The 19478-nt window shown below is 34.5% G+C and overlaps 1 protein-coding gene across 5 annotated transcripts in view; it reads right to left on the bottom strand.

Annotated features, from left to right (window-relative positions):
* Nucleotides 1-2538: 2538 nt before the first annotated feature.
* LOC132797049 (1-phosphatidylinositol 4,5-bisphosphate phosphodiesterase) overlaps nucleotides 2539-19478 on the bottom strand; it is a 76021-nt gene continuing 59081 nt past the window's right edge. For 4 of the 5 annotated variants that reach the window (XM_060808479.1, XM_060808481.1, XM_060808482.1 and 1 more), the window contains 11 exons: nucleotides 15791-15937; nucleotides 15114-15193; nucleotides 11340-11576; nucleotides 10272-10438; nucleotides 9906-10210; nucleotides 9674-9838; nucleotides 8772-9135; nucleotides 6312-7575; nucleotides 6080-6236; nucleotides 4976-5065; nucleotides 2539-3292 (listed from right to left, as the gene is read on the bottom strand). In XM_060808479.1, coding sequence (XP_060664462.1) covers nucleotides 3224-3292; nucleotides 4976-5065; nucleotides 6080-6236; nucleotides 6312-7575; nucleotides 8772-9135; nucleotides 9674-9838; nucleotides 9906-10210; nucleotides 10272-10438; nucleotides 11340-11576; nucleotides 15114-15193; nucleotides 15791-15937 — 3045 coding nt within the window. In that variant the 3' untranslated portion in view covers nucleotides 2539-3223. Of the gene's footprint in view, nucleotides 3293-4975; nucleotides 5066-6079; nucleotides 6237-6311; nucleotides 7576-8771; nucleotides 9136-9673; nucleotides 9839-9905; nucleotides 10211-10271; nucleotides 10439-11339; nucleotides 11577-15113; nucleotides 15194-15616; nucleotides 15697-15790; nucleotides 15938-19478 lie in introns of all 5 variants that reach the window. The other variant, XM_060808480.1, reaches the window with a different exon arrangement.

The following is a 19478-nucleotide window of genomic DNA, read 5'->3' as shown; positions in this document are numbered from 1 at the left end:
AACTATAATTGTAATTATGTAGTCGTTAATAATAATATTTATACAGTTTGCTTGCTGTTAATTTGCTCGTGCACAATACATAAATATGTTTTTTGCATGCTCGGGTACTCGGAATCCCCGATCTCTAATCGTACAGGTATGAATATCTAAATATGTCTATATATATATATATATATATATTTATTTTTTAAATTTATATATATTAAAAAAAAAAACGAAACAAACGTATTCACATCTGTCACATCTGGTTTTCTTTTTTCATTTTTCATCGATTTCAATTTTGCTTCACCGAAGTACAAACTATATCAAATGTGGCCCCTAGCTTGGGATATACAATATATATATATATATATATATTCATAACAATTTCTCCCTAGATATCGAATATTCGATATTGAAAATAAAACGAAAACTATTCAAATCAAATGCATTTGAAAATTAAAAGAAATTGACACATTTTACGACGTAGGCAGAATGATGATGGCCCCCAAAAGCTCCATGCGAGTGGGAGCTTTCGTGAGCTTTCACACAGACACGGCTCACGGACACAAATGCCCAGGCGGGAGAGGGAAAATACGTTTATAGTATATGTTTGTATGTGTGTGTGCCTTCATTGAGGGCTTTTTCGACTAAGAGGCTATGCCTCGACTCTAATGTGTACATAAATATGTACATATGTATGTATTTTTTAAGAAGTTTTCTTTTTCTCAATTTTAATTTAGTTTTCTTTTCGTTTTTTTTTTGGTAAACATTTGGGATTGGCACGTTATTTTACATATAATACAAAAGTTATCGTTTGCTTGCTTTCTTTCTTTCTTTTAAGTGCACAAAATGACATACTTTGATATAAAGAATACGTCTAAATTTTCAACAAAGTTCTCGAGGGGGAATTTCGTATTTTTGTTTTTGTTTTTTTTTTTGGGGATATGGGGGCAGCAACAACAGCAACATAGGCCACATTTAAGGAGGCATGCAATTCATTTTTTTCTCTTGAATTTCATCAGACAAAACTTTCTTTTCTTCTAGACTTAGTGTATTTTATGATCCTACTACTCTCCGTACTTATATCATATTGTACTCTCTCTCAAATATACCAGATGATATAGATTTCCTAAAAAAAAAAAACATAATTATTTAAAAAAAAAAGAAAAACTTAAAGCAACATTAAGTTGAATTTGATTTTAGTTTGCAATAAAATGTTTACGAGTTTATCACATTTATAAAACGTTCGCAATTGTTTTAAATACATGGTCAATAGGGGATAATCGATTTGATTAATTATTACAATACAATACAGTTCAATGCAGTTGCTTTTTTTTTTGTAGATTTTTCTTTTAAATATAATCGTAATTTAGTAGCATTACCTGGTACGAGTTAACTAAATGTTTTTCTTTTCGTTAATAGCACAGTGTAAATGTTTTCTTTTCATTTTTTTGTTAATCTTTTTTCCTCTTCGTTCGTCTTAGGGCACATTCAAGTGAAATTAAACGTTTTGGATTTCTCTAATCTAATCATTTTTACAGTACAGTATTTTTTCCTTCTTTCTTTTCTTATCGTAGTATATTTGTTTTTTTTATTTAAGATTTGTTCTTTTGTTTGCAACAACTACAATACATGCGAACAGAAATAACAATTGTTGAGTGCAACCTAAAAACAAAACTCAACCCGAAAGCAAAGTTGGTATTTTTAAGACGTTTTGGTATTTCTTTCTTATTTTTTCCCCCTTTTTGCTTTTGGCTACTTTTATAAAATTTGCGAAAGTATTTTGCTGTTAAACGAAGATTTTTTTCTTTTTCTTTTTTTGTTTGGTTTTTGGTTTTTTTTTTTTTTCTTTTCATCAAAAAATTGAACGCTTTTGCTTGGCGTTTGATATAAAGTTTAACAAGTTTTTTTTTTTTGGTATTTTTGGTAAGTATTATCTCCATTGACGGTACTGCTATCAAATAGTATATATGGGTTATATTCGTATATATAACTATAGCCGGTAGGGGTGTTTCATTTGAATTTCTCGCACTAAAAGAGAGTTATTTAATTACATTTATAAACGCTTACACTTATTCCATTTTTTTTTTGTTTTTTTTTTGTATTCTTTTCATAGCAGAAATTAACTTTTGATCGGTATTTTTTGTTGTTGTTTTGTAGTTTTGTTATAGATCGATCGGGATGTACATTCAATTTTCTTATGGTATTTAAGCATTTTCTTGAAGTATTATTTTTCTGCATTTATTCAAAATAAATGCTTTAGTATTTTATTTGGTATTTCTTGTTTGCTTGTTGAAAATTACAAACATTACACTGCCAGCCCAGCAGTGTAAGTCTGCCTTTAGTTGAAATACTTTCTTGCTTACACAAAAATTTATGGTATATATTTATATATAAGTTTGTTGTTTTTTTAATATTATGTATTTTAGTGTTTGGGGAGAGTCAGTTTTTGTTATTACGGTTATCATACACAATACATACATAGGTATTTTATTTATTTGCTAAGCTGTTTAGGTGGAAAATCGGAAACACATATGTTTAGTATTTTTTTTTGCCTTTGCTTTTGCTTTTGCTTTTAATTTGAAACATATGTACGTACATTTAGTATATACTGTGGTTGGTATTTTCTACTTCTCGCTGTCGAACGAACGAAGGAACGGAAAAAAAATGTTCTAGCGCTATGCGCTCTTTATATCTTAGGGAACTTTGGGACAATTGAGGAGGTTAAAGGGGTTGGTTAAGTTTATCGGTGTATTTTTTTGTTCTTGTTCATGCACAAAAATACCAACACTTCATTTGGTATTTTTTTTTAAGGATTTGTAGTATATGTATAAATATTTTCTTTTTCTCCATTCTTTCTTCTTTTTTTTTTTTTTGTATATTTCATTAAATTGGAGATGGGCATCATTCAGAAATAATTTCAACAATTATTTGGTGTGTGAGTGTTAAACATCTTAAATAAATATAAAGCACAAAGTGTTGATTTTCATTCCATTTTAAATTTGTAGTAATAGTATACAATTTACAGGGTATACTCCTACTCACTTAGGTAGATACTTATACAACTAAAAATTGGATTTTTCACAAAAAGATCATTATTAATTTTGCTGTGGGGATTAACATTGGAATTCTCTGGTTGTTAATTCTCGATGATGGCGGGGTGCTGATGATGTTGATGTCGATGTCGATGTCGATGATGATGATGACGATGATGATCGTGTTGCTCTCACACTTTCACACTTTAAGCATAGAATTCCGTTTTTCCTTGGGTCTTATAGGCTTCCTCCTCGATTTTGTACATATCCATAAGCTGGTTAATGTTGGTTAGGAATTGTAGTTGTTGTTGTTGTCGGCGCGGCATGAATAATGGTACAAAAAACATTTAGACAGCGAGACAGACAGACAGAGAGAGAGAGAGAAAGAGAAAGAAAAGAGAAGGAGAGAAAGAGAGAACATTTTGGTTGTTGTTGCTTTAGTTGTTGGCATGAATTGGCTCGATGTTAGGGCGTACAGCAAAAAACGTTTAGCGATAATAGCGATAAATGTAAATACGAGAGTGCCAAAACTATCGCTCGACTATCGAAAGGCTGATAATCGATAGTATACTATCGAAGTGTTTTCATGGAATTCTTTGCTAGCTTTCGTTAGTTGTTTGCAATAGTTTTGCTGCTCTGTTATAATAAACATGAATTCGAGAACGGCAAAACTATCGCCTGAGTATCGATAGAATTTATACTAATAATCGATAGTATACTATCAAAGTGTTTTAATTGAATTCTTCGCTATCTTTCGTTAGTTGTTTGCAATAGTTTTGCTGCTCTGTGATGTGATTAATTTGATTATTATTGTATGATACCATGTTATAACTATGTATTCATGTATGTATGTATGTATGTATGTTTTTTTGTATGTGATATGGAGTGTGCGAAAGAGAAGTATGTAGTTTAGAGTAAGTAGTACGATTAGATAGTATTTGTAAGTAGAGCTGCATTATTATTATTTGCTGGACGGTGGCATTAAGGGCAAAGGAAAGGAGTTTGGTTTTATTCTTTTGTTTAAACATAACTGCCAAGTATTTATGGACTACAAATGGGATATGGGACCAAACCACAAAGCACAAAATTAAATATATATATTTATTCATATATCAAAAAACAGGAATTTGTAATGAAACGTAACATTGCCATCGATAATCAAATTGGAAACACATATATCGAGAGAGAGTTATGAGTTTGTTGGACTTGGGTTAAAGCGGGGGAGGGAAATGTTAAGCCACAAATAAATCCGAATACGTGATGAGCGCAACACAAATTGTAAGAAACAAATTGGTTAAACCAAAGGACAATTAATGAATATTTAAATATACACATATAGAGAAAAAGTTGATATAGATAATTACATCTTAGCAGTTAGTTAAAAGGTTTAGCAGCTACAGTTTACTGTTCTCTTTTCGTTCGTACTTCAAGAATAATAATATTTGATTGATTATTGATTGATTGATTCATTGATTGATTGATTGATTGATCTGCGGTGCAACTCAAAAACAAAAACAAAATGTTTGAATTAATTTCGTTTACGATTTTCATTTTGTAGCGACTAGAACCGATGTCGTTGCTGTCGTGTCGTTGTGGGTGGGGTGAACTCGTTACTCGTTACTGGTTACTCGTTACGGGTTACTCGTTACTCAGCTACTCGGCTACAATTGATCGCTAAACTAGCACATGACACAAACAGAAGAAGAGGCGAGCTGCATTTGGTTGATCGGTTGATTGATCGTTGATCGATTAACGGGATAGATGATGAACTTTTTTTTTTTTTGTAACAGCTAACGATAGTGGCGATAAAACAGTTAACGGCTTTTTACCGTTAACCGATTCATTTGGTATTTTTTTTTTTTGCTTTTTTTAGTTTTTTGTTTGTTTTTGTGGTGAGTCTAAAGTACAGTCTCAATACTGGTTATAGTGTCGGTTTGCGGCCGTGTTTCATTTAGTACCTTTTGCACATCGGTACTAAACTCCTCGACCTGCTTCGCATGCGCCAATTTCAATTTCTCCATGGCGCGTCCCTGCTTAACACCGATTTGCTGCAAACAAGCAAAGAATGGATAATTACAATTAGTATTTTATAGCAATCAGTCGATGTTTCAATAGAAGAAAACTTAAAAAGATATTATACGTATGTTGAATAAATAGAAATATCCGTTGCACATTTTCAATAAAAGCAAACCATTGCAGTATTATTATATACCAAATGAATATATCAAAAGAAAATAATAAAATGTGCTGAAGGCTATATTTGGTATAACAATAATATGGTATTATGGTATAAAAATATACCGAATTAATATATCAATAAATACTAAAATACCGAAAGCAATATTTTGTATAAAACACAAATATAATATTGTGTTATGGTAGTAAAATATACCAAAAATACTAAAATATGTCGTAGGCATTATTTGGTATATGATAAGATGACTCAAGTATATCGAATGATATATTAAAAATATAACAAGTGCTGTTCCACTGAAAACTAGTCCAGTATTAAAATATACCAACAAAATATGCCAAATTAGTATACCAGAAAATACTAACATTTGATATATTCGGTATATGTATAAAATATACCAAAAATATGCCAAAAAAAAATTCGGTATATGTTAGTATTTTTTGGTATATTAAATTGGCAAAATTAATTGGAATATTTCAATTTGGTATGTTAATATTTTAGTTATGTTATTATAGTATTTTCTGGTATTGCTATATTATGAAATACCAAATACCAATATACCAAAAAATACTGAAATATACCGAAGGCTGAATTTGGTATACAACAACTGGTATCGCACAAAAAAAATATATGATATTATGTTACTAAAATAAACCAAATTAATATACCAAAAAATACTGAAACGCTAAATTGGGTATATAACAATTTGCTACCGCAAAAAAAATAATATGGTATATTTGTACTAAAATACACCAAGTGAATGAATCTAAAATATACTAAAAGCTGAATTTGGTATTTAATAAGCGCTGTTGAGCAAAAAATAAGCCTCAACTCCCATTATAACAATTGTTTTCATATTCGAACGCACCTTTTTCTCCTCCATGAATCGCTTGACATTGTTTTGTCGCTTTTCGCGCAGACGTCGATCCTTCTCGTTCTTCGTCTTGAGCGTCTTGTCGTTCTGCACCTCCTTGGCGGTATCGGCCGAGGTCTTAGCCTGCTTCGCATTCAGATCCTTGATGTCCCTGCAGCACACAAAAACACAATCAGAAAGGGTATAACAAGATAGAGCATACAAATTGTACAACTTTCGAACTCACCTGGCATGGCGATCCTCGAGCTGCTTGATCTGCGCCGCCTGCACGGTCAACATGAGCGCCTTCATGGCATCCTGCGAGTCCTGCACATGCTGTCGGAGCATATCCCATTCCTCCTTGCGATGGCGGGCAATCATGTCGGTCCACTGCTTGGTCTGATCATTGATCGCATTCTTGATGTTCGCATCGTTGCGTATGTCATCTTTGCTCTTGCCCTTGATCAGCTTATCGATGGCCGCATTCTGTGTCTTCTGCACCGAAGTGCGCTCCTTGGCGTGCTTCTTGCGCAGCGTGTCCAGCTCCTTGATCTGCTTCTTGCCCACCTTCTGAAAGCCCTTCTCCTGTCGCAACGACTCGAGGGTGACCGGCTCAAAGACCAGCGGCGGCTCCTTCTTCTCCTCCTCCTTGGCCTTGCCGGCATCGCGAGCGGCGCCGCCGCTCTGCTCCTCAATGCCCAGGGCCTTCATCTGTTCGTTCTGCTGCTTGGCGGCGCCAGCAAAGCCTCGGGGATCCGACAGCATGGCCATGAAGTCCTCAAAGCCATCAGGTACATAGATTTTCAATTCGATGTTCACAAACAACATGGGCAACGACATCGGGAAATTCGCCTCCGTTCGCAGCGAGACATGGCGATAGCCAGCCTGCAAGCCATCGAGGGGCAAGATGCGTTGTCCGATCATCTTGCCGCTCTCCTCATAGACGCCAAAGCGCAGCACGGCGAGATCGGGCAGAACGACTTTGCGAAAGACGAACGCATCCTCGTTGTAGACGGGATTGAGACCGTTGTTGGGCACCAATCGGGTGCGGAATTCCTTCTTCACCGTATCGGATGGCAGACCAAACATATCCACCTCCACATACGTGCCGACCTTCTTGTCCGACAAGAATTGTCCGGCAATCACCTTCACCGAACACTGAGCGGCAATCACACCATCCACAGGAGCATCGGCAAACGGATCGAAGTCCTTGTCGGCACGTCGCATAAAGTCCGGCTTGAGCAGATAACCGCAACCGCCGTTGTACTCGAATTTGCCCTGATTCAGTTGCATTGGCAAATCGGATGTCTGGAAATTGAGCGAGACCATCTGGCAGCCGGCATTCCAGAATACTTGCGGCATATAGTTGGAGGAATCGGCTCGGGTTCCCTTCGGATAGATGCGCGACATCTGGCGCTTGTTGTAATTGACAAAGTCAATGGAGCTCTGCTTCAGGTAATTCATGCCCGCCGACTCCGCAAACGACGACATGTTGTGGGCAATGTTTTTCTCTGCGGTCAACGAAAAAATACGTCATTCAATGGCAATTTCTGTCTTAATGTCTGTCTGCACTGCAGTGCACTCACTGTCTACAACCTGAGTGTCAATAGAGCCTCGAAAGTTACTTCATGAAATTTAGTTTTTTAAATAAATCTACGCCTGAAATTCACACTAAAGAATAACAGGTAAGAAAGCTAATGTTGAATGCAATACATTGCCCTAATACTGTTAAATTATATCAAATTAATATACTTAAATAGCAAAATATACCGAATATTTGCATACGATTATGTTATTAATGTTAAAATATGTCAAATAATCATACTAAAACGACAAAAAATACTGAATTGTTGCGTAAATGTTAAAATATACAAACTGTTAAAATATACCAAATTTAAATACCTACAAAATACTAAAATACATAACTGCTATCAATTCACGGTAGAAACAATATATTACTGTCAGTATATACAAAATTAATATACTGAAAAAATACCTTTCTTTGATGCTGTTCTCATTCACTTGCTCCTTACCTTAGTCTTCAATCTAAAACTGTACTCACTGAACTGCTTGTTCACATTAAGGTGCTTTCTTAATTAAACTACACATTTCTTTAATCTAAACTTAGCACTCACTTGAGCCCTTCTACGTAAATTCTTTCTTTCATTTGCCTGCTCAGATTTTATTCTTATTTAATTGTTCCTTAAAGATTGAACTATTCTCACTCGTTCGCTGTTAGCTGTTCTCATTAAATTGAACTACACATTTATTCAATCTCAACTATGCTCTTTCCATCTTAACTGTTCTCACTCTCTTTCATTTATTTCCCTAGTCTCTTTTTGTTCTCCTCTTTAATCTCCATTAGCTTCGTAAATCTGTTCCCATTACTCTATTCTCGACTTATCGATTGCCTTGTCACTTAATTGAAGTACACATTTCTTCAATCTAAACTAAATTCTTCCCATCTTAACTGTTCTCATTCTCTTTCATTTATATCCCTAGTCTCTTTCTGTTCTCCTCTTTAATTGTTCTCCCTTAGCTTCTCGACTTACCAAATGCCTTGTCACTTAATTAAAATACATATTTCTTCAATCTATGGTAAACTAAGTTTTTTCCACTTTATCTGTTCTTACTTGAACTCTAATTTTTATTTCCCTAGTCTATTTCTGTTCTTTCTTCTGTTCCCACTTTTCTACCCTCGACTTACCGATTGCCTTGTCGAAGCCCTGGAACTTGATGGGCTGCGCATAATTGACCATGGAGGAGAGCCAGGGATGCACATTTGTGGTGGAGCCACTGTAGTTGGCCGCAGCGGCCTCTGCCTCGGTTCCGCCTCCCTCGGCAGCGGCGCCATCGGCGGCAGCGGCCTCTGGAGCGGGGGCGGGGGCGGCGGCTGCCTCTGGCGGTTTGCCAGCACTCGCATCCTCCTCGGGATCATCGTCGGTCTTCAGCTCGCCCTTCAGCCACAGCTCCAGTTCGACCTTCTCCACTTCGGGCTTCATCCGCTTGTTCTTGATGAGAATCTTGCGCTTTAGCTTGCACGGCGGTGGCAACGGCAAACCGGGATCCAACTAGGGAAATAAAATAAAGAAGATTACTTAAATGGAAGTCATAAGACAGGGAATACTTTGGATAGGACTATTTTGTTGATAGAAGTAATCTTTGAAGCAAGTTTCTTGCAAATTTGCTTGGAATCCCAAAAGAAATTTAATAACTCTCTTTTAAAGATTTCAAGCAGATTTCTAAGAAACTAACTAAGAATATTTCAAGTATTTCTTTAGCATGATAACATGATACAGATTTCTATATAATAATATTTCTTTATTATATAGAACAATGTAACATATAATAATAAAGTAATAATAAGTAATATAATAAAACTTCTTTAAGGATTCCAAAGAGATTTATAAGAAACTTGCTTCAAAGAATAATTCGACTAAGGAATTATTTCTCTAACATGATACAGATGTTCTATATCTTTTAGTACATAAGTCAAAGAAAACTTATCATGATTATTATTAATCAAGTTCTATATCTTTGCTATAGTTAAAATAGTTCATTAGTCAAAGAAAACGACTATTGATTATTATCTTTTATCCTTTTGCTTACCGGATGATCGGAGAGTGGTTCCTTCAGCAGCAGATCCCCAAAGAAGTCATCACAGTATTTAGCTAGCTTGTATTGCTGGGCGCGATTGCAATGATTCTCAAAGGAGAGAATCACCGGATACTCGGAGGAGACAAACGCGCAATCCGCAATCGCCTGAATGCAATCCTAATCACAAATACAAAAGGAATTAAAGAACAAGTTCTTTTTCTTAAGTTCAATGCCTTAAGCTTACTTTGAACAAGATTTCCGTGCAGTAGGCGTGTCCGTGGGTAACAATGGGCTCCTCATCCTCGCCTTTGCCATTCCAGCAATCCAATTCGACGCAACGACAGCCAGCGAGCAACGTTTGCCGATACATTTCAACGGAGCTCTTGCCACCGATCTGGCGACCCGACAAATACGTATTATGCGAGCTGTTGATGTAATAATGCGCCAACGGTTGATCCATTTCCATGTAGAAGTCGAGACGATCCAAAAACACCGGCGCATTCTCATCCGACATCAGATAGCGCTTGAAGCCGTCCAGCGAAAGTTGCACTGCAAATAAAGTGTTGAATTTAGTTTAGATTCCCAAAAAGAGGGGAAAGACATTATTTACCGCTCTTTTTCTTCTCCTCATCCAGCTCGTAATCATTGATGATCTCCGTGCAACGCTTCTCTTCGTACAGAGGATAAAGAATTTCGTTCATGCGCGGATCACGCTGTTTGTCGTTCATGAATTGCACAAACTGTTCCAGACTGATGAAGTCTTGCTTGCCCTTGGTGCTGCAAAGGGAAGGGAAAGAGTCAGCAGGCGATTTAGCGAAGAAATGAATTGAAGAGTGTGGAGAGTGATCAGAAGAATGTGAAATGAATTTCACGAATGAGTTAATAAATAAACCAATGTAGTGAAGTTTTTGAATGATAGTGGGAACAGTTATTGAGTGGGAATAGTTATGCCTGCAAACTGTTACTGATATTCCTAATAATAGTTCGCAACACTTCTTTCTAATGATAGAGAACATTTTGACTGAAGTCTTTGATTCGTAGTAGGAACAGTTATTAAGTAGGAATAGTTATGCCTGCAAACTGTTACTGATAAACTATTCCCAAGATCAGTTGCAAGTGTTAGTTTCATTTGCAACTCTTCTTTCTAATGATAGAGAACACTTTCAAATACTATTCCCCTGGACTAGAGAAGTCTTTGCTTGGTAGTGGGAACAGTTATGGAGTGAGAATAGTTATGCGTGTGAAACTGTTACTGATATTCCTGAGAATAGTTTGCAACTCTTCTTTTTAATGATAGAGAACATTTTGACTGAAGTCTTTGATTCGTAGTAGGAACAGTTATTAAATAGGAATAGTTATGCCTGCAAACTGTTACTGATAAGATATTCCCAAACTATTCCCAAGATCAGTTACAAGTGTTAATTTCATTTGTAACTGATAGAGAACTGAAAAACTGATTTGAAAAACTATTCCCCGGGGTTAGTGAAGTCTTTGTATGGTAGTGGGAACAGCTATGGAGTGGGAATATTTATGCCTGCAAACTGTTACCGATAAAGCAAACTATTCCCAAAAATAGTTTGCAACTCTTCTTTCTAATGGTAGAGAACAGTTTGAAATACTTTTCCCAACGGACAGATAGAGAACAGTTTGAACTACTGTTCCCAGGGGGCACACTTACATCGATGTGAAGAGCTCCTCGATGTCGTTGCGCGGACAAACCTTGTGGTAGAGCGCATAGAACTTGTCGAACGTAAACTGTTCCTTGGTCATGGTGGCATTCTTGTCATCGGGCAGACCCGCATCCTTGATGCACGTGTAGACCAGCTTCTCGGTTTTGCCTGATGCGAATGTTTTGGCCAATGTCTTGACTGGAATTTTGCCGCTCTTCTCCACGCAATAACTGAGACGCATCCAACTTGAAATTGAATTGGAATAGTGAATTAATTGTAGAATGAAAAATTTGCAATTACTTTTTTTTTTGTAATATAATATCAATGAAGAAACATAGAAATACATATTAAAAGTGCTGTTTGGAAACATTGATTAAAGTTTGATACGTACCTTAAATGTGAAAGATGGGAAATTGAAATTGGAGTTTGTTAAGAAAGTTTAAAGTCTATCTTAAATCGACTTACTTTAAGTACATTTGTTATTTGTTAAGAAAGTCTAAACTAATTTTTTACAAGCGCTAAAATAGCAAGTGAAATTGAGATTTTGCATTAAATTAAATAATAAATCAAGGAAGGGAAGGTAAAAGCAAATAGAATTTTAATTAGAAATTAATGAAAAAAATGAGGCAAATTAAATGAAAAATTAGCAACTTGTTGAGTTAAAAGAATGAAAGAGAGAGAAAGTACATAATCAAATGTAAATAATAATAAACTTGAATTGAGAAATCGAATCGAATTACATATTAAGTATACGTAATACATTTTAAGGACACATCGAGCGAATTGTGCAGTGAAGCGTTGTGCGTATAATTGCAACTGAAATTGAAGTGTAATTAAAAGTGATATCGAATTGCAATTGCAAATTACAATTGCAATTAATTGCAGGCCGTTCTCCCCTCCACTCCCCTCCCCTTAAAAATGATGATCGATGTGCAGATGTGAAAATTGCCATGGAATTCAATTTGCTTGCATCGACTTGTCTCTCTCTGTGTCTCTGTCATTAACTTAGCTTCAGGTTTTTTTTAGATGTGTGCGTGTTTAACCTACGCCCTTTAGGTCTTCAGGTCTTCAGGTATTCAGGCTTGGTGAAGCGTTAAGCCCAATAACCCACATTTGGAAAGCAGGTCCAGGTCAAGCAAGTAATTGCAGTTAATGGCCACAGACCTTGCTAACAAAGTGTCCTATCCTGCCCCGCCCCTTTCTCCTTACGCCTACCTCATACCTCCTACCGCCTGCAACACACACACATACACATACACACATATATAAAGTATGCAATCAACAACAAAACTTCAAACTGGGTCAACGAATTGCCAATGCAAACATGAAATTGTTGGCACTCCTACACACACACACATACACAGAGACAAACTTGCATTTCCTTCTCTTCAAAGTAACACTCTCTGAAACACACACACACACCCACACACACACACACATTTCGCATTCAATAGATAACGCGGCCAGTTTAAAGCTGACCTCAAAGCGGACAGCGAAACGCTTAAAATAATTGCGAGAAGCGCGAGAAGGTACAGAGAGAGAGAGAGAGAAAGTGAGAGAGAGATGTGAGAAATGCATGCGAGCAGTAATGAGAGCAAGAAGTTAAGCGAGCAACATTAAAAGAATATGCGAGAGGCAGCTAGAGAAGCAAAATAAAGCGAGAAGTTAAATAGGAAATTCTTGAATAAGAAATGCAAAAATGTTATAAAGAGAAGTCAAGTGCTCGATGGATTTATTTATTTGTGTTGCGCTTGAGAAAAGTAAAGTGAGAAGTTAAATGGGAAATTTGCAATGAAGAATGTAAAAATTGTATAAAGTTCTCACAATACAGTTAGAAAATAAAGTACAGTATGTCAAATTAGAGAAGTAAAGCGAAAAAATAAAGTAAGATATGATATGGGAGATTAAAAATGAAGCGAGAGTCAGCTAAAGAAGCAAAATAATCCGAGAAGTTATAGTAAATAGGAAATTTTGGAATAAGAAATGTAAAAATGGTATAACGAATATTTTATAAAGAAATTCTCGCAATAAAGACCACAGAAAGATAATGTATATAGCATGCCAAGTTAGAGAAGTAAAGTGACAAAATTAAGCAGACAGACAGCAGACAAAATATGAATTCCAATAGAGCAAAAAGTAATTAAGAATGAGAAATTTGATATTTTATATAGAGAAAGAAGTTCTCTCAGAAAAAACAACAAATATAGTATGCGAAAATAAGAGAAGTAAAGTGGGAAACATTGTTCAGAAAAATTTGAGAGTAGCATATGAAATAAGTTTCTTTTGCTAAGATCAACTTTTTGAGGCATTTTCTAAAATTTGAATTGAGCAAAAAGTAATATAGAAAATAAGGCAAGAGAAAATTGATATTATATATAGAGAAGTTCACTAAAAAAAAGAAAGGAAATGAGTTAAATAGTAGAAAAGTAAAGTGGCAAAAATTGAGCTGAAAGATTTGAGAGTAGCTTATGAAAGAAGTTTCTTTAGTTAGTGTCAACTTTTTGAGGCATTTTTAAAAATTTGAATAAATAAAATAATATATGTAATAAGAAATGAGAATGATGATATTAATATTTTATATAGAGAAGTTCACACAGAAAAACAAAGGAAATGAATTAAATATAGTAGAGAAGTAGAGTGAAGAATAGCTTATGAAAGAAGTTTCTTTTGCTAAGGTCAACTTTTTGGGGCATTTTCTAAAAATTTGAATTGAAATCAACTCGGATAATATTTAATTTCTTGAGGCTATCTGAAGTCTCTGTAAAGTTGCAGCTAGAAGCTGCGAATGATGGAGAACAAAAGGCGTAAACCAAGCGAACAAATGGCATTTGAATAGAATGCCAAACGAAAGCAGCAGCAGATGCTCTCGAAGAGCAGGTGTAGATAAAGAGAGAGAGAGAGAGAGAGGAGAGAAAGAAATGGAAAGGGGAAAGAGAAATGCAAATGAATTGAATTTATTTTCAAGTCGAAACAATGGACCAAAGACACAAGACTGAAAACTAAATGCCAACTATTTCAAAGTGCGCGACAGAATAATAAAAAAGGGGGAGACTGGGAGAAATGGGGAGAAAGTCTTAGTGCATGTATGTATGTGTGTGTGTGTGTGTGGCAATTTGATAAAGTCGTTTCCGTTTCCGCTGCCCACCTGAAACAGACAAAACCAGACGAGACCAGAGCAGAGGAAAGCAAGTCCGATAATTTAAACAACTTGTGCCAGAGGCAATAATAATACTAGACAACACACACACACACACACTATGGTATATACAATTTGAATTATATTTGTTGTTCCGTTTCGTGTTGCTTATAAATCGGTCCAGACAACTTTTATGTCTTTGTTTATCTTTCCATCTGAGCATCAGCATCAGCATCAGCATCGTGTCTTCATTCTCCAAACTATAAATAAATGCGAATTATGCAGTCTTTATTTACTTTTCAATTGTTGCCTTTTCCCTCTTTTCCCCCTTTTGCCATTTGTCTAGTTTTCTCATTTTGAAAGCATTAAATGCCTCTTTAATTATGTTCTTAATTTACTTTTGCCTTCACTGATTTCATTTTCTAGTCAATTTGCCTTTTCTAGTATTTTCCTTTTTGTTTCTTAACTCTATAAATATTTGTCTTTAAGTTCGACTTCAATTTCATTTGCTATTTACTGTCAAAAGTTGGTTTAAAGATTAGCAAAGTTGTGTACTTACCACACAGTCATAAGCTGATGCGATAGTTGGCGATAGTTAGCGATAGTAATATGGCGATAGTAAGAAAGAATTGAGTTTGGAACTTACTGTTTCATAAGATTGGTGCGTGGACACACATTGGTGGCTCGATTGTTATGCGTTATTTGGCGCAACATCTTTTGCCAGCTCTGACCGCGATAACGCGATAACGATAACGATAACACGATTACAGTATAGTAACGATAACGATAACGAGAACACACGAACACAAAAACAAGGCGCAAGACATGCAAATTAGAAAACAAAATGAAATAATCGATAGAAATGAATGGCAATATCCATTCCAAAAATACAGAAAGAGTTGAGAAATGATTGATAATCGATGATGTAGATTGTGAATGATATATAGTATAGTAAGCAAAAGTCTCTTTGATTTTTAACAACGTGCACGAGTTTCCAAATTTGAGAAATTAAACACAGCACGAACAACACAAACAAAGATAGAGAGAGAGAGAGAGAAGATAGTGAGAGAGGGACAGAAACAGAGTATATACAAAAACACTTTTTGTGCTTTGTGAAGGATCAAACTCTTGACTCTAAAGTTCACTTACTGTTTTCTCAGACACATCATGGGACATATGTTATTCGCTTTGACATTATGTGTGATTTTTCGTATGCCATCTAGCCAGATCTATAAGAGTACAGAGATAATGCATGATTCGACTGATCAAATCTGATCACTGCGATCGATCGCGATTACGATTACGATTACGATTTGTGGTTACCTTGGCGGTTGCTGCATCTGGGCAAATAACATGATGATATGTTATATTGATATAGTCCGTGTTCGAGCAGATGGTCAGAGAGCGTTTATCCAGTTCGGGGATGTTCGTGCCATTCTTTTTGGTTACCTTGTCGAGGATCTTGGGATCCTGCAATACAAACATAAGAATAGAAAAGAAGAGATGGGTTAATAAGAAGTGAGAAAGTTACAGTAGAGTGTGCTCGACTATGAGATACCCGTTTTGACTAAGAGCAAAACAATTATTCATAAAATATACTTAATTAATATACCACAAAATACTAAAATATACCACAGTGCAGTATTGTTATTATATTATATCAAGTAAATATACCGAAAATACTAAAATATATCACAATGCAGCATTATCCTTGATTTATACCAAGCGAATATACTGAAAAAATACTAAAATACACCGAAGGCAACAGTGTAGTATTATTCGTAAAGTTTACCGACTTAATATGCCAATAAACACTAAAATATACAACCTTTCAGTATTATTCTTAAATTTTACCAAATTAATATACCGAAAAAATTCTAAAATATGCCACTGTGTCGTGTTATTCATAAAATATGCCAATGTAATATACCAAAATACTAAAATATACCACAATGTAGTATTATTCTTTAATAATAATAATAAAATATACTATATATATACTATAATATACACTATACACTATAATATTGTTTATAAAATATTGCTCATTAATATGCCGAAAAAGTATTAAAATATACCGAAGGCAAGACAGTGCAATATTATTCACAAAATAAACCAACTCAATACACACACATACTAAAATATACCATAACGCAGTAATATTCTTAAAATATACCAAAAAATACTCATATGTATATACCGAGGGTAAACAATACATAAAATATATAAATGTAATATCCCAAAAATGCTAAAATAAACCTCATTACAGTAAGATTCTTAAAATATACCAAATGAATATACCAAAAAATGGCTAACAAATGCTAAATCTACCAAATGCTACGCTCAAGTGATAAATATTGTCAATGAACGCATTTTGATTTACTTTCAAGTCTTTATGCTCGATTGGCACTCAAGTGATCACTGATCACTGATCGGTGATCAGCTTTTAGCGATCAGCGATTGTACGCTTTGAAATACGCCAACTAAATATCATGCCATTCAATTTTGTAGTAAATTGTTGTTCTGGCTTTTTGGCTTTTGGCATACGGAATTCGAAATTGTGAATTCTGAATCGAAATATTGGAAAACGATTTTTATTGCGAACGTTAATTGAAGGTCAAATGCGAAATTAAAATGCTATTTTACTATTGGAATTTGTACAAAAATTTATTTATTTTTAATTCAATGTGCAAATGTTGATAAATGCTTTTCGAATAGACCACCCGCTCTCCTATCTCTCCCCTCTCTCCTCTCTCCCCGTCTAACTATGGCCTCGCCCTCGAGATTTGCTTTGTTGCTGGCTGCCTTGATTAATGATGCGATCGGAGATTAATGTTGTTGCCTCTTCTCTTTGCCACGCCAAATTGCAGTTGCCTCGCAATAGTTTAGCCTCACTCTTTTCGTTTTTCGTTTTTTGTTGTTGTTGTTTTTTTGGTTGCCATGTGGGGTCCAATAAACAAATATGAAATTCACAACGTACTACGGGTCGTATGCTTAACGTTTGCCATCGACAACGCTCTTTTAAATACTTATTATAGACTCGCAGTTCTACAAACACTTTGAATGCGTCATTAATGGAGCTCCTAAATCTATCGACAAGCAATCTTCTTGCGCTTTACTCAGTGCCAACAAGTGTGAAAGCTGCAGTCGAGTGTGCTCGACTGTGAGATACCCGTTAACCATTTTGAATATACATAAGTAAAATACCATAGTGCAGTATTATTCTTAAAATAAGCCAAATTAATGGCATAACAATGCGGTATGATTCTTGATATACATCAAATTGATATACCGACAAAAGTACAAAATTCTACCGAAGGTTATTTTTGGTATATTCCCATAATCATTTTGAATAAAAGCAAAGCACTGTGGTATTATTATTTAATATACCGAATTAATATACTAAAACCACAAAATATACCAAAAAATGCTAAATTGTACCGAGGGTATTTTTGGTATATCTATTATGAATAAAAGAAAAACATGTCGGTATTATTCTTGAAGAATACTAAAATTTAAATGCTGAAGAAATAATAAATAATACCGAAAGCTTTATTTGATATTTATATACCATATTTAAATATACCATTGCGTACAAAATATACAATATTGTCATCTAATGAATATATCGAATATAAAGTATTAAATACAATATATGTTAGCTTTATCTTTAATAGTCTCTAAGATCCAGTCTTTCATACTTTCGGCTGTTGATGCTGATCAAGTATATATATATGGGCATTTCTCAAAGTCGCGAACGTACGTTCGTACGAGATAAATTAGAAAAATAAAATCGAAAACAAACGTTTCCTGAAACTTTTTTTTTACTCTTCGATAGCATTTGTTTAGCTCTTTGGTTAGTGTAAATTATGGGGCTTATCGATTTTTAATTTTCAAAATATTGTCAAAAAACATGCGGTCGCGAACGTACGCAAAATGGAAGTCGACTTTGGCTTAATACAGTAAAATGCAAAACTCTGCGAATTGAGACGGAATATTTTAAAGAAATAACTTTACTTTTAAAGTAGAATCATGTAGCTTTCTATTAAGTCTACTCCCAAGAAAATATCTCCATTTATTTATTTTTAATTTAATTAAGTTCCGGTCGCGAACGTACGGTCGCGAACGTACGATTTTTCCATGTTGTTTTATTAATAAAATTTTTATTTTTACCACAACTTTTTTATTAATAACTTCATATTTCATAAAAACAAAACAAACAAACAAAACAAACTCAATTTAATGTGTCTAATAACATTTAAAAGCAAAAAAATAAATTTTTATTAAATATGAAATTTGTACTGAAATTTATTAATAGCAAGAAAAATATGTAATAAATAATAAGTAATAACTAACAAGTAATAAGTAACTGCAAACGACATAGTTTTCAAAAACAAAAACAAAAAAAAATTTTTTTTAAATCCATGCGACGCTAGTAAAATCGACATATGCTTATAGGTAAGGTCGCGAACGTACGCTACTTTGACAATCAATAAAAAAGATTGGTTTGAGTAACCCCAACGATTTTTATATTTTTAATATATATACCAAAATCACTTAACACGAGAAGTTTCATTCACCTGCTTGCACTTATTGCGGAGCAATTACAATAAAATGATGTTTTTGGTCGCGAACGTACGATTTGAACATAGATAAGAAGCAAAATAAAAATAAACAGTTGATTGAACATATTTTCGCTCACTTTGCATTTTTTATCTTATTATTGGATTGCTATTAAGAGATTTGGTAGAAAAAGAGCAAACATATCATATGTTTTCTTTGTGAAATAATAAAACATAAAAATGCATACAAAAGGAGCTAAAAGAGAAAAAATTACATTTTTTCAGTTTGCAGGCAAATTTTTTTATAAAAACAACGGAGATATGCTACGGATCCATTGTATTATGAAAATTTGGATATTTCTTTATGACATTATACAAAAAAATACGATGAATGTGAAGATTTTTTTTTTCGGTCGTGGTTTACCTTTCTTTGAGAATTGCCCATATAT

The sequence above is a fragment of the Drosophila nasuta genome, chromosome X (genome assembly GCF_023558535.2).
Source record: "Drosophila nasuta strain 15112-1781.00 chromosome X, ASM2355853v1, whole genome shotgun sequence".
Classification (NCBI taxonomy): Eukaryota; Metazoa; Arthropoda; class Insecta; order Diptera; family Drosophilidae; genus Drosophila; species Drosophila nasuta.
This window is presented reverse-complemented; position numbering and strand designations above follow the sequence as displayed.